At 46.1% G+C, this 11,110-nt stretch overlaps 1 protein-coding gene across 1 annotated transcript in view; it reads left to right on the forward strand.

Annotated features, from left to right (window-relative positions):
* Positions 1-11,110, forward strand: part of PTDSS1 (phosphatidylserine synthase 1) — a 55,440-nt gene that overhangs the window by 29,893 nt on the left and 14,437 nt on the right. The window contains exons 6-8 of the mRNA XM_019550797.1: positions 4,064-4,215; positions 6,234-6,375; positions 7,094-7,206. Coding sequence (XP_019406342.1) covers positions 4,064-4,215; positions 6,234-6,375; positions 7,094-7,206 — 407 coding nt within the window. The remainder of the gene's footprint in view (positions 1-4,063; positions 4,216-6,233; positions 6,376-7,093; positions 7,207-11,110) is intronic.

Consider the following 11,110-nt stretch of genomic DNA (forward strand, 5'->3'; position numbering starts at 1 on the left):
GCTACTTCACAGTCAGGGCGGCTAGGGTCTGGAACCAGCTTCCAAGAGAAGTGGTGCAGGCTCGTTTGACCCCAGTACTCTTTCCTGCCATGGCAGGGGGTCGGAGTAGATGATCTGCTCAGGTCCCTTCCGACCGTAGAAACTGTGAAACTTAACATCATGTCATGACCGGTATTTCCTGCTGGTGAAGGGCAAGATGCTGGAATAAATTATGTCTCTTCCAAGTTCAACCTATAGGGAGTTTGCTCCCGCTAAATGTATTTTTCATGTATTGACTCAAATGAGTCAGAAGTAACCTACAGAAGTTATCATGGGTATTGCAGAGGGTCTGTGTTGTTCCTCTCCTGTTAACACTGTTAACTCCTGTTAACAGCTAGCTAAGTCTACATATTGAAACTGAATGCCTAAACATGTGGCAATGTTTCTTACTAAAGGTGGGATTCAAGCATACGTCTCTTTCCTTTTGCTGCACACTACCACCCCAGCAAAGTTTAAAAATCAAACATCTGTGTTCTGTTCACATTTTGCCTTGTTGGCTATAATGTGTAATGCTTTTGGCCAAAATACTGTAATACAGAAGATCACCAAATATTCTGAGTTAAGATGTATAAGAAGTAGATGTAGTTACAATTTCAGATTAGGTTTTTAAAAACTTGAAATTGTTATTAACAGCATAACCGTTCACATGCAACTTAATTCCGTAGAAGAAATGTAAATTTCTTCCTAAAAGTGATAAAGTTGTTAAACAGTTCCTGTATTGCAGTCATTCCCAAAAGGAGAGACTATCACTGTAACTTCTTATAAAATAACCAACGTCCTTTCTTTCTACAAGCATTCTTTCTGCCCCTTCCCCTACATCTGATTAACATCTTTCTGCATGCTTCTGGCACCAGGAAGATGTTTCAGTGTGAAATTCTAGTCGTATGCAAGGGACCAAGCAGGTCCATTGCTTTTACTGTGTTTAAAAAAAAAAAAGAAAAACGCTATATGGGAGCAGAACTGAGTGGCAATTTTTGATGTATTATGAAAGAAAAAATATTCCTCAGATGTTTTTCTCAGCAAGTCCTTGAATGTTCTAAAGGGGTTGCCTAAAATGCCACTTCCTAATTTTTTTGATGAATTGCTGAATGCTATCCAGTCTCAGGTCCTTGGGTCAGTTTTTGTTTTTACAGTTGAAGCAGCTCACTTCTTTTCACTTAAAACAAAATGAAAGAAACTCCACAATCCATTTCTAGTGAGATGCTGTTTTACTTTGTCTCAATGTTGCATTCCATCTTCCTCACTCAAGATTAGAGCATAGCTGTTTCCTGAGAAGCAGGGAATATGCCAGATCCCAGTATGCTGTGCTTGAAATATGTAGCATAGCACAGATAGAGAGAGAGCAAGAGTTTCAAAAACTAATGTTAGGCAAAGTTCCTACATTCCTACTCCTATGGGTATGTCCTAGGGTTGTCAACTGTTTGAATCTGTTCCAGGAGGTTTCATCACATGGCATACTGATGCTAATTACGGCACAGAAACTTTGTTAGGAAGGCAAATGCACATGGCTGTTACATTTTTAAAAACCCACAGGACTACTGTATACATCAGATTCAACATTGAATACTGATTTTAATGAATACCCTATAATTTATCTCCTGGGTGACACTCAGCAGTCTCCTGGAGATTTAATCTAATTCCTGGAGACTCCAGGGCAGTCCTGCAAGGTTGGCAACCTTAGTATGTTCCCACAAGTGGGAACATCTGTTTTCTCTGTGCTCAGGTAGTATTGGCACATTTTGTGCCACTGCTGCTTGCGCTGGGAAACAGCTATGCCATGTGCGATCTAGCATGCAGCACATTATTCTGGGTGTGGTAGGGGAGGCTGAGCTGGCACCTGGGCTGGCCCCAGCGGCCTTACCTGGGGTCCAGGGGGCCTCTGAGAGCTGCAGCCATGGCACTTCTGAAGCAGGGAGCCTGGCCAGCAGCCAGAGCATGGCTCTGGCTAGCTATGCTCTGGCTAGGCTGCCGCCACATGTGACACCCTGCTTTTTTTTTAGGCCTGGGGGTGGCGGGGGTTCATCCTCAGGATCTCCTGCAGTCATACCACCCCCCTGCAATGCAAAGTAGCAGCTCAGGAAACACTTGCATGTGTGGCATGCTGCACCTCAAGCAGGTCTCTGGCACTGCATGCCACATATCCACACTCATCTGGATGTGCCCTGTGAGGCCAAGTTGAATATAGCCTGAGTATGATTTGGAGTTGTTACAGTCTGATCTGACTTAAGTCACAGGTTCTAAAAAACTTCATTACCATTGGATTCACACTTTGCAGAGATGCAGTGCTTGCATGAGCATGGAGAGTGAAGTATCCACCTTCTCTGAGGTCCTTTCGGAACAAGAACGAAACACTTCAGCTTGACAATATGGCAAAGCTTGCATGGTCATTAAGTGGCTCACCTAGGAAAAGAAAAATGGCACTTAAGCTTTTATAAGCATTCATTTCCCTAAAACTATCTTTAACAGAAAAAGACAAAATGTTCTCAAAAGAGTTAAATTAGACCAAGTCTTAAATATTTTTGTTCCCCAACATATCTCGGTATTGACCATTGTGATAATAATTAGAATATTTTTATATTTTAGTTAGGGGTGTACTGATAGCTGATTTTTAGGGAGGCATATCGGTCAACACCAATCCAATTTCTGATACGCAGCCCAACAGCTTGAAGAGCAGCGTCCAGCTGATAAGTTTGTTGTAGTGGAAGGGAAGGAGGGAGGGAAGGGGCGTGAGAAGGCAGATCGAGGCCCCTGCAGTGAGGGAGGTATTGGGGCTGGGGCAGGCACTACCAGCCAGGGCAGGGCGGGGCACAGGATGGAGCCGCGGCTTGTCCGGGGTGAGGTGGGGGTTGGCAGCTTCTGCCCTGCATTCACCTTGGGAGGGCATAGGGGGGGCGTATGTCCCAGGATTTGCACGGGGTGGGGTGGGCTGCTGCTGTGGGCTGGGGCAAGGGCTGCGCTGGGCTCTTCCCAGCAGGGACTGGACCAGGCTGCGCTCGGGGCAGGCAGCAGCAGCCCTGGGAGCAGGGGTTGTGGGGGCTGTAGCCACTCCAAAATTCACTGTAGCCCTCCCAGCACTGCCCCCCACCCTGAGCACAGCCTGGCCCAGGCCCCTCCAGGAAAAGCCTGGTGCAGCCTCAGCCTTGGGCCCAGCTGACAGTGGCAGCCCACCTGCTCTTCGTGCAGACCTAAGGGCACGTGGCCCACATGCTTTCCTAGGGTGTGTGCAGTGGTGGGAGTCACCCTACACTCTCCCCCTCCCCCAGACAAGCCGCAGCTGCATCCTGCCCCAGCCCCAGCCCCTCCCCCTCCATCACTGCAGGGGCCTCTATCTGCCCCAGCCCCCACGCCTCTTCCCTCCCCGCTTCCCTTCCACTACAACACACTTACTAGTTGGACGCAGCTCTCCAAGCTGCTGTGCTCCTTGGTGCCTACATGCTGTGCACATGCATGGGGCATTTATTGGCCAAATTATCAGTCACATAAGGCAAAAAAAGCTGATTCCCTATACAGTCAATTTTCATTATACTGGTGCCAACCTGATATTGGACCGATGTATCAATGCACCTCTACTTATTATATGTTGCTGGAAGTTCTGGGAGCAGTCAGTTGAACATTCATAAACAAAAGAGATCGTTAATGTGAATATTTGGTTTTAGAAAAGCAACAAAATATTCTTTTTCCTTCCCACAAAGGCATGCAGTTATTCTGCACAATTGCTGCATTTCTGAAATGGTTTTGTGTTACGATGTTGAATTATGCCTCAAAAGTCAAAATTTGTGCTATATTCCTGTAGATTGTGCAGCACCAGAAAGTAAAGAGGAAAGAAACTTTAGGTATTTTCATCAGGATTTTAGCTAAAGCTTAATAAGGGTTTTTCCACTGGCTTCAGTGGGCTTTGGACCATGCGTAAGCTATAAGATGTTTAATTCGTTCATTCATCGCTGGTAGCAGGAAAAACAACCTTATAAAATTGTTTGAATTCTATGTTGTTTCACACCCAGAATCTTTTTGTTGTATTCTGTAGCTCTTCTTTATGCATCTTCTGCCTAATTTTGCTGAATGCTGGTGGGATCAAGTCATTTTGGACATCCTGCTATGTAATGGAGGTGGGATCTGGCTGGGCATGGTAGTTTGTCGTTTCTTGGAGATGAGGACCTATCACTGGGCAAGCTTCAAGTAGGTTCTAAAATAAAAGCCAGTAAGCATGTTTGATATTGCAGTGTATGATTCTGAATTTGTAGTGCCTCAGGAAATGGATTTTTGTTACAAAAGTCTTTTTCTGTAGAAGTAGGGTGTAGTTAATGTATGCTTACAATGTTATAAAATGATTAATAATGTTGGGGCACCATCTATTGTTTAATGCATATTCTTTCAATTATAATTGTGTAAAATTCTGCTTGTAATCAAATATGTGAGAGTTGATGACAAGAATACAAAATGATGGAAATGATTTGTCAATTTTTAGTCTTATGTATCAGCAAAACATTGTTTAAAGAAAATGGAGAACCAGATGCACAGATACCTGAATTGTCTGTCCTGTTTAACCTTCTGATTGTAAAGGTTTGGCATCTCTTGCTCTAATGAGTGACACAGTAATAATGCCTAGCTTTTATAGTCTGTCAAATTCTGATTCCCTTCTGTAGCAAGGGCTCTGTTAGTATCTGTGGAATCATTTGCAAAACAGGCTAATATTCATTGTGAATAAGACAGAATCTATTCTGTAATGAAAGTCATGCATAGATCCTAATCATTTAGTTTCTCTCACAATTTTACAAGATGGTAAGCCTTTTTGTCCATGCCTTACAGGGGGGAACTTGGAACACAAATAGTTTAAAAGTGCTTCTCCCAAAGTTGTTTGCAGTGAATTTGTCAGTGCTAATAATAGAGCGCAAATCTACTGCCCTTTAGTTTGAACATATATACTAAATCAATCTACCTCCTTTAGCTAGAGAAGTTTCCCAGGAGGAGGCCTAGGATTATCTCAGTCCATCAGAGGTAGAGGAAGTATTGTAGATGTAGATGTATTGTTCATGCTCCTTTAGTTTGTGAAAAGATGCATTGCAGATGTAGATAGAGTACAGATGTATAGTATTATCCACTAAGGAAACTGTCTGCAGTACTTTTTCCATTATCTTAGATTCATATTCACATTCCTAACATTGTAAATGACTTGGTTGTTTATGTGAAGGTGAATCGCAAAGGAAAGAATGTTCTTTGCTGCTTCTCTTGTGCTAAAGACAGTGTCTCAAATTAAAATACCCCCCAACATATATGTGAGCTATCAAATCTAGGTTTTCCTACTTCAGCTAGAGGTGCAAAGATCTAGAGTGGGATAGTGACATTGCCTCAGGCTGTATCTTGACTTCTAGCTCTCACAGCCATCATCTGGAGGAGAGATTAGGCAGTTTTCTCCGAGTTCACCTTTCCCCCTGCTTGTCACTTGCTTGAATTAAATAGATGTTAATAAAACCATTGTAACCCAGACACAAGACTTTCCTTCTTCCCATATTTGGAAATATTAAATTTAGGGAACTATATAAATGATGGCTAGTCCCATAGCTTGCACACTGCCATGCAAGGGGCCCAGACTGAGCCCAATCATAGTCCAGCAAATGCCAGGAGTGCTGCCTAAGTGATGCAATTGGGCCTGTGAAATGGGAGTCCTATATGCTTCTAAACAGATAAAACTTTAAGGCAAGTACTTAAAGGATGGAGTCAGTAGAAGAATTGCCCTTTCCTTCTCCTTGATGAGGACAATGAAATTGTAGAGCAGGATGAAAATGGGGAACTTGCTACATCTGTCATTTTAATAAAGTCCCTCTATTTTCTTTCCCCGAGGGAAAAAGGATAATACTTGAAAGTCACTGAATGTGGTCAGTTTCAACAGCGCTTGGAATTAGACTTCAGTACTTCCCAATTTTTGCTTTTGCTGCTGACTTTTAAAGTCTGCAGTTAGCTGGTTACAAAGAACACTGTTTTTTGTAGTAGATTGCCTCTATTGAAACACTGAATGAGTTCTGTCTCTTAACAACACCCTTCATTATAGTGCAAAATCATATGCAAGCCTTTGCCCTTGAATAATCTAATGGGGAAAGAGTACTGTATCATGACTTGTTATAGAACAGCTATAGTGAGGTATCACATTTTTTCCTTCCCTCTTCCTTGTCTTTACTGTAGCCATTCTCTTCTTTCAGGGACATTCACACCACCACAGGAAAAATCAAAAGAGCTGTATTACAGTTCACTCCAGCTAGCTGGACCTATGTCCGCTGGTTTGACCCCAAGTCTTCATTTCAAAGAGTTGCTGGAATCTACCTTTTCATGATCATCTGGCAGGTAAAAAATAACTTATGTGAAATCAGAGCTTGTATCAGCTCACTTTACTTACTGGCTGTGTTAGGTTGGAAGATATTAAATTCTTATCTCAGTCCATCATTGAAATATTCAATTAAATGAATTGATACCAAAAACTAATCTGGATGCTATATGACTGAGTTAGACTATAGTTTAATTTAGGAGTGAAATTACAGTATCTGTGAAAGAAACAAATGGTTACAGATCGACATGCTGGCCATGTGGTTAGCTGCTGGAATGGAGAACTGTAAGAGGTGAGGGACAAGCGTTTCCCAACCTCTGTAGGTGTACCAGTATGATGATCAGAATTCTGGCCCTCATTCAACAAGCTTATCCCAGCATGCCAGACTTCAGGTGCATGAAGTTTTAGTAAGGCTGCCTATGTCCTCAAAGCTAAGAGCTTGCTGAAATACCTTACCTTACAAGTAAATTTAATAAAAACTACACAAGTGAAGTCAATGGGACATAATTTTCACGATGAGCCTGTTAACTGGCACTATTGTTGGATTACCTCAGGTATGCAAAAGCTGTATGCATGTTCTAAAGCAGGAATTTGAGGCACTTTAATATTACAATCAGCAGAGGTGGTTATTGTGCTACAGGACTCTCCAGGTGCTTTTTGAATATTTTCTGAACAGTCTCTAGTGTGTGCAACTGTTTGTGACTTAAAACCTTGTTATGTGACTCTTTTAATTTTCAGCTGACTGAGTTGAACACTTTCTTTTTGAAACATATCTTTGTGTTCCAAGCAAGCCACCCTTTGAGTTGGGGCAGAATTCTTTTCATTGGAATTATCACAGCGCCCACTGTAAGGTAATTTGTGTTTGTGGCTCTTTTTGATGGTGAAGTAGGTCTGACTGAGGAACATACATAGAGCTTTGTAAATAAATATAATATGTGAAAAATTATGTATTTGCCTCGAAGTACAAGATGATTATTATGTTTTTAGCTGTTAGGTTAAGATTAAGAACAAAATTCAGTTGTCTAGATGTATGCTCCTAGTGGTTCATATGGAAATCTACGTTTGATTAAAGATACGGGAATTATCTATGATTCTGTTTTGTCTACAAGGTAACTAACTACCAGTGCTATGTGGATTAGTCGTGTAGGGTTTCATGTGAGCTATATCAGTTGACAGTATACAGACTAGGGAATCTACATCTGTGGGTTAGTCTACACACAGGACTCCAGCTATCTACTTAGGATAGTGTGTGGAAAATAAGACAATTAGGAGAGGTAGAACAGTACCTTATTTTAATTAGTTGTGTCAGGTAGCCACTGGGTACAGGTGCATACCCTTACGTCCTGCTGACATCCACTGGCCCTCTCGGGGCGGCTACAACTTTTGGTCAGTGTAGGTGGGGTCCTACACTCTCTATCTTCCCGCCTGCCACAACTTTGATGTTGAAGAGATCTCTTTCTTGCTCTTTTTTTTCTTTTGAGATGTTAATGAAAGGGAGGTGGTGACTACCTGCCTCCACCACAACTGACCACTGGTCTTCACCCCAGTTCCCGAAGCCCTGGGAAAAGGATGGTAAAATAATCAGCCTGAAGCGATTCCTTCCTTCCTTCCTCTTTTCTTCTTTTTTTTTTTTTTTTATGAGTAGATTTCATAGACATTAGGGCTAGAAGGGACTTCGGGAGATCATCGAGTCCAGCCCCCCGCCTAAAGGGCAGAAAGTCAGCTGGAGTCCTAGGATCCCAGCAAGATAAGCATCCAATTTTCTCTTGAAGGTGTTCAATGTAGGTGCTTGGACCACCTCCGATGGCAGGCTATTCCAGACCTTGGGGGCTTGGACAGTAAAGAAATTCTTCCTTATGTCCAGCCTGAAATGATCTTGCAGTAGTTTATAACCATTCAACCTCATCATCCCGTGGGGCGCTCTGGTGAACAAACGTTCCCCCAGGTACCGGTGGTCACCCCGATAAACTTATAGGTGGCCATCAGATTGCCCCTGAGCCTGAGCTTTTCCAGGCTAAAGAGCCCCATGGCTCTCAGCCTGTCATCGTAAGATCTGTTTTCCTGACCTCTGATCATGCGCGTGGCTCTTCTCTGGACTCTCTCAAGCTTCTCCACATCCTTTTTGAATTGTGGAGCCCAAAACTGGACGCAGTACTCCAGCTGTGTTCTCACCAAGGCCGAGTACAGGGGGAGAAGGACATCCTGGGATTTGCTTGAGAAGCATCTATGGATGCAAGCCAGTGTTTTGCTCGCTTTACTAGTGTGCGGGGCCGTTCGTCAACCGACCGCCTCACAGGGGACCCCTGGCCAGAGTGGGATGTGCTGTCCTCACTGTACCCACGCCAGTCTCACCTGCCACGACTTTGATGGTAAAATTAGGAGTTCAAAATATTGTGGCGCGTACAGTTCAGAAGCGGCACTCAGTCTCGGCTGGGTCCAGGGGTCCTGAGGGCTCCTCCACCCCTACACCCTTGCCTAGTCCTCCGGGATGGCCGCCGTGCTAAAGTGGTCCCCCAAGTCTTGCAGCGCTCTGGATCGCGCTGCTCCTCCAAGTACCGCTACCTCATGAATGTCCCTTCCGGCTGTTGAGCCTCCGGGGTGGTAACCCCTCTATCAAGGCCTCAACTCTCCGTGGGTTGGGGAGGGAGTATTCCTCTCCCGCTTCTGACCCGGTCCCCGGTTCTTCGGGGCGTTTGGGCTTCTCCCCACCGCTGCCCCTCGGCTGGCTACCTGTTCCGGGTCTCGTCCGGCTCCAGAAGGTCCGGACTCTCCTCCAAGCCACTTGGACCCTCCGCAGCCTGCCTCCATCTGCACAGACTCCCTCCGCCTCCAGATCCGCCGCCTCCGCCTCCGGATCCACCGCCCCCTCGGATGACTCCGGAGCTTTCTTTTTATCCGCCCGGGCAGGTCCCAATCTGGGTACTTCTGGGTTCCTAGAAAGGGGAAGCCTTGGTGCTTTGCCTTCCGCCGTGACCCGGAAGTCGGGCCTGACCCCACCGCCGCTGGGGCCGCCCTGGCCCAGCACCTTCTTCACCCCCTTACAACTAGCCACAGCATCACATTGCAGGCTCACGTTCATCTTGTGAACAGTGATGACCCCCGAGTCTCTTTCTCCTGTAGTGCTAGCCAGCGTAGCACTGCCAAGCGTATAAGGATGCTGCAGGTTTTTCCTCCCAAGGTGGAGAACCTTGCATTTTTCAACATTAAACACCATCAGGTCCTTGTCTGCCCATTTGCTGAGACTGTCCAGGTCAGTCTGGATTGCCCTCCTGTCTTCAGGTGTGGATGCTTTGTCCCAAAGTTCGGTATCATCAGCAAACTTGGCCAGTCCACTTCTGACTCCAATATCCACATCATTAATGAAGATGTTGAACAATATGGGTCCAAGGACAGAGCCTTGGGGGACCCCACTGGTCACAGGGCACCATGATGATTGACTTCATCAGTTGCCACCCTCCAGGTCCAACCACAGAGCCAGTTTCCAGCCAGCAGATCATGGTGAACCCAGTTGACAGCATGTGGTCGCTTAACAAGCAGAGGAAATCCTTAGCACAACTAGGCAATGAGAGATGGGAGGGTTGGCCTTCCCCATCCCTCTTTCCCCAGTTTGCCTTGGCTTCAAGTCCCTCAGGTCTCACAGTGGAGCCACTAGGGAAGCAGGTCCTTCTTCCCTCCGTCTGGGAGACACCTACTTTCCTTTTGAGTATTTTGTCTTGCCCTGGCGATCTCAGGCTCAATGGGCAGCCTGCGACGATTGAGCCATATCTTCAAAATAAACGGAGCCGAGAAAAGAAAAAAAACAAACTGAGCCAATGGTTTGGGAGTATCCGCCTCTGACTCCACTGCAGATCTCTCCCGCTTTGGGGCTTTTTCTTCCTCCTCTTCACCCTCCTCTTCACCCCTTAGGCGAGGGTTCCACTGCCTCTTTGAAGTCCCACCGGACGCTTACCCTGTCCTTGGGGCATTCTCCCAGTGTCTCTCACTCCCAGGCTTCATTCTTGCCCTCTTCCACCATCCTTGCTCTTCTCCCTTCCCTGGTTCTGCCCCCAGCCCCCGGATGTTGCCCCAGCAGTGGATTTACACCAATCCACTTCACCTGCTGAGGTGATAAAGCCGGGCTGGGGCGGACTGGGAGCTCTCGCCACAGCATGAAAGTTCTGTTCCTGTGAGGTCCGTGTCCCTGCTTGGGGAGGCACCCTAAGTGAGCATCTTCCAGTTCCTCACAACTTGTGCTACAATATATGAACCATGATTAGAACTAAAGGACTAATCACTCTGTGGTCACCCTACAAAACTATATGTTGCAATTTATTGGATACACCTACATGTGCACTTACAGCACTGTTGTTACTACGCCATCATTTAGTACTTCCAAAAGGAACTCCGGCGGAACACAGCTTTTGCTGCTATGCACACCCCTTAAAACATGGGGGACGTGTTCCCTTGGAACTGCATGGGACAGGGCAGGCCGTCTCTGAGGCTGGGACAGCGCCAGGCTCTTCCCAGGGGGGCAGGCCAGGCTGCACTTGAAGCAGGCGGTGGCAGCGCTGGGAGGCACTATGGCAGGGGGGGTGCAGCCACCGCAGAATTTGCCACAGCCTCCCTGACCCTCCCTTCCAGCACTGCTGCCGCCTACCGGGAAGAGCCCAGCACAGCCCTGGCCCCAGCCTACAGCAGCAGCCTGCCCTGGCCCATGCAGATTTGGGGGCACGTACCCCCATGCCCTCCTGGGTCGCATGCAGCAGCAGGAGCTGG

Source organism: Crocodylus porosus, unplaced genomic scaffold (genome assembly GCF_001723895.1).
Source record: "Crocodylus porosus isolate Cpor-Errol unplaced genomic scaffold, CroPor_comp1, whole genome shotgun sequence".
Classification (NCBI taxonomy): domain Eukaryota; kingdom Metazoa; phylum Chordata; order Crocodylia; family Crocodylidae; genus Crocodylus; species Crocodylus porosus.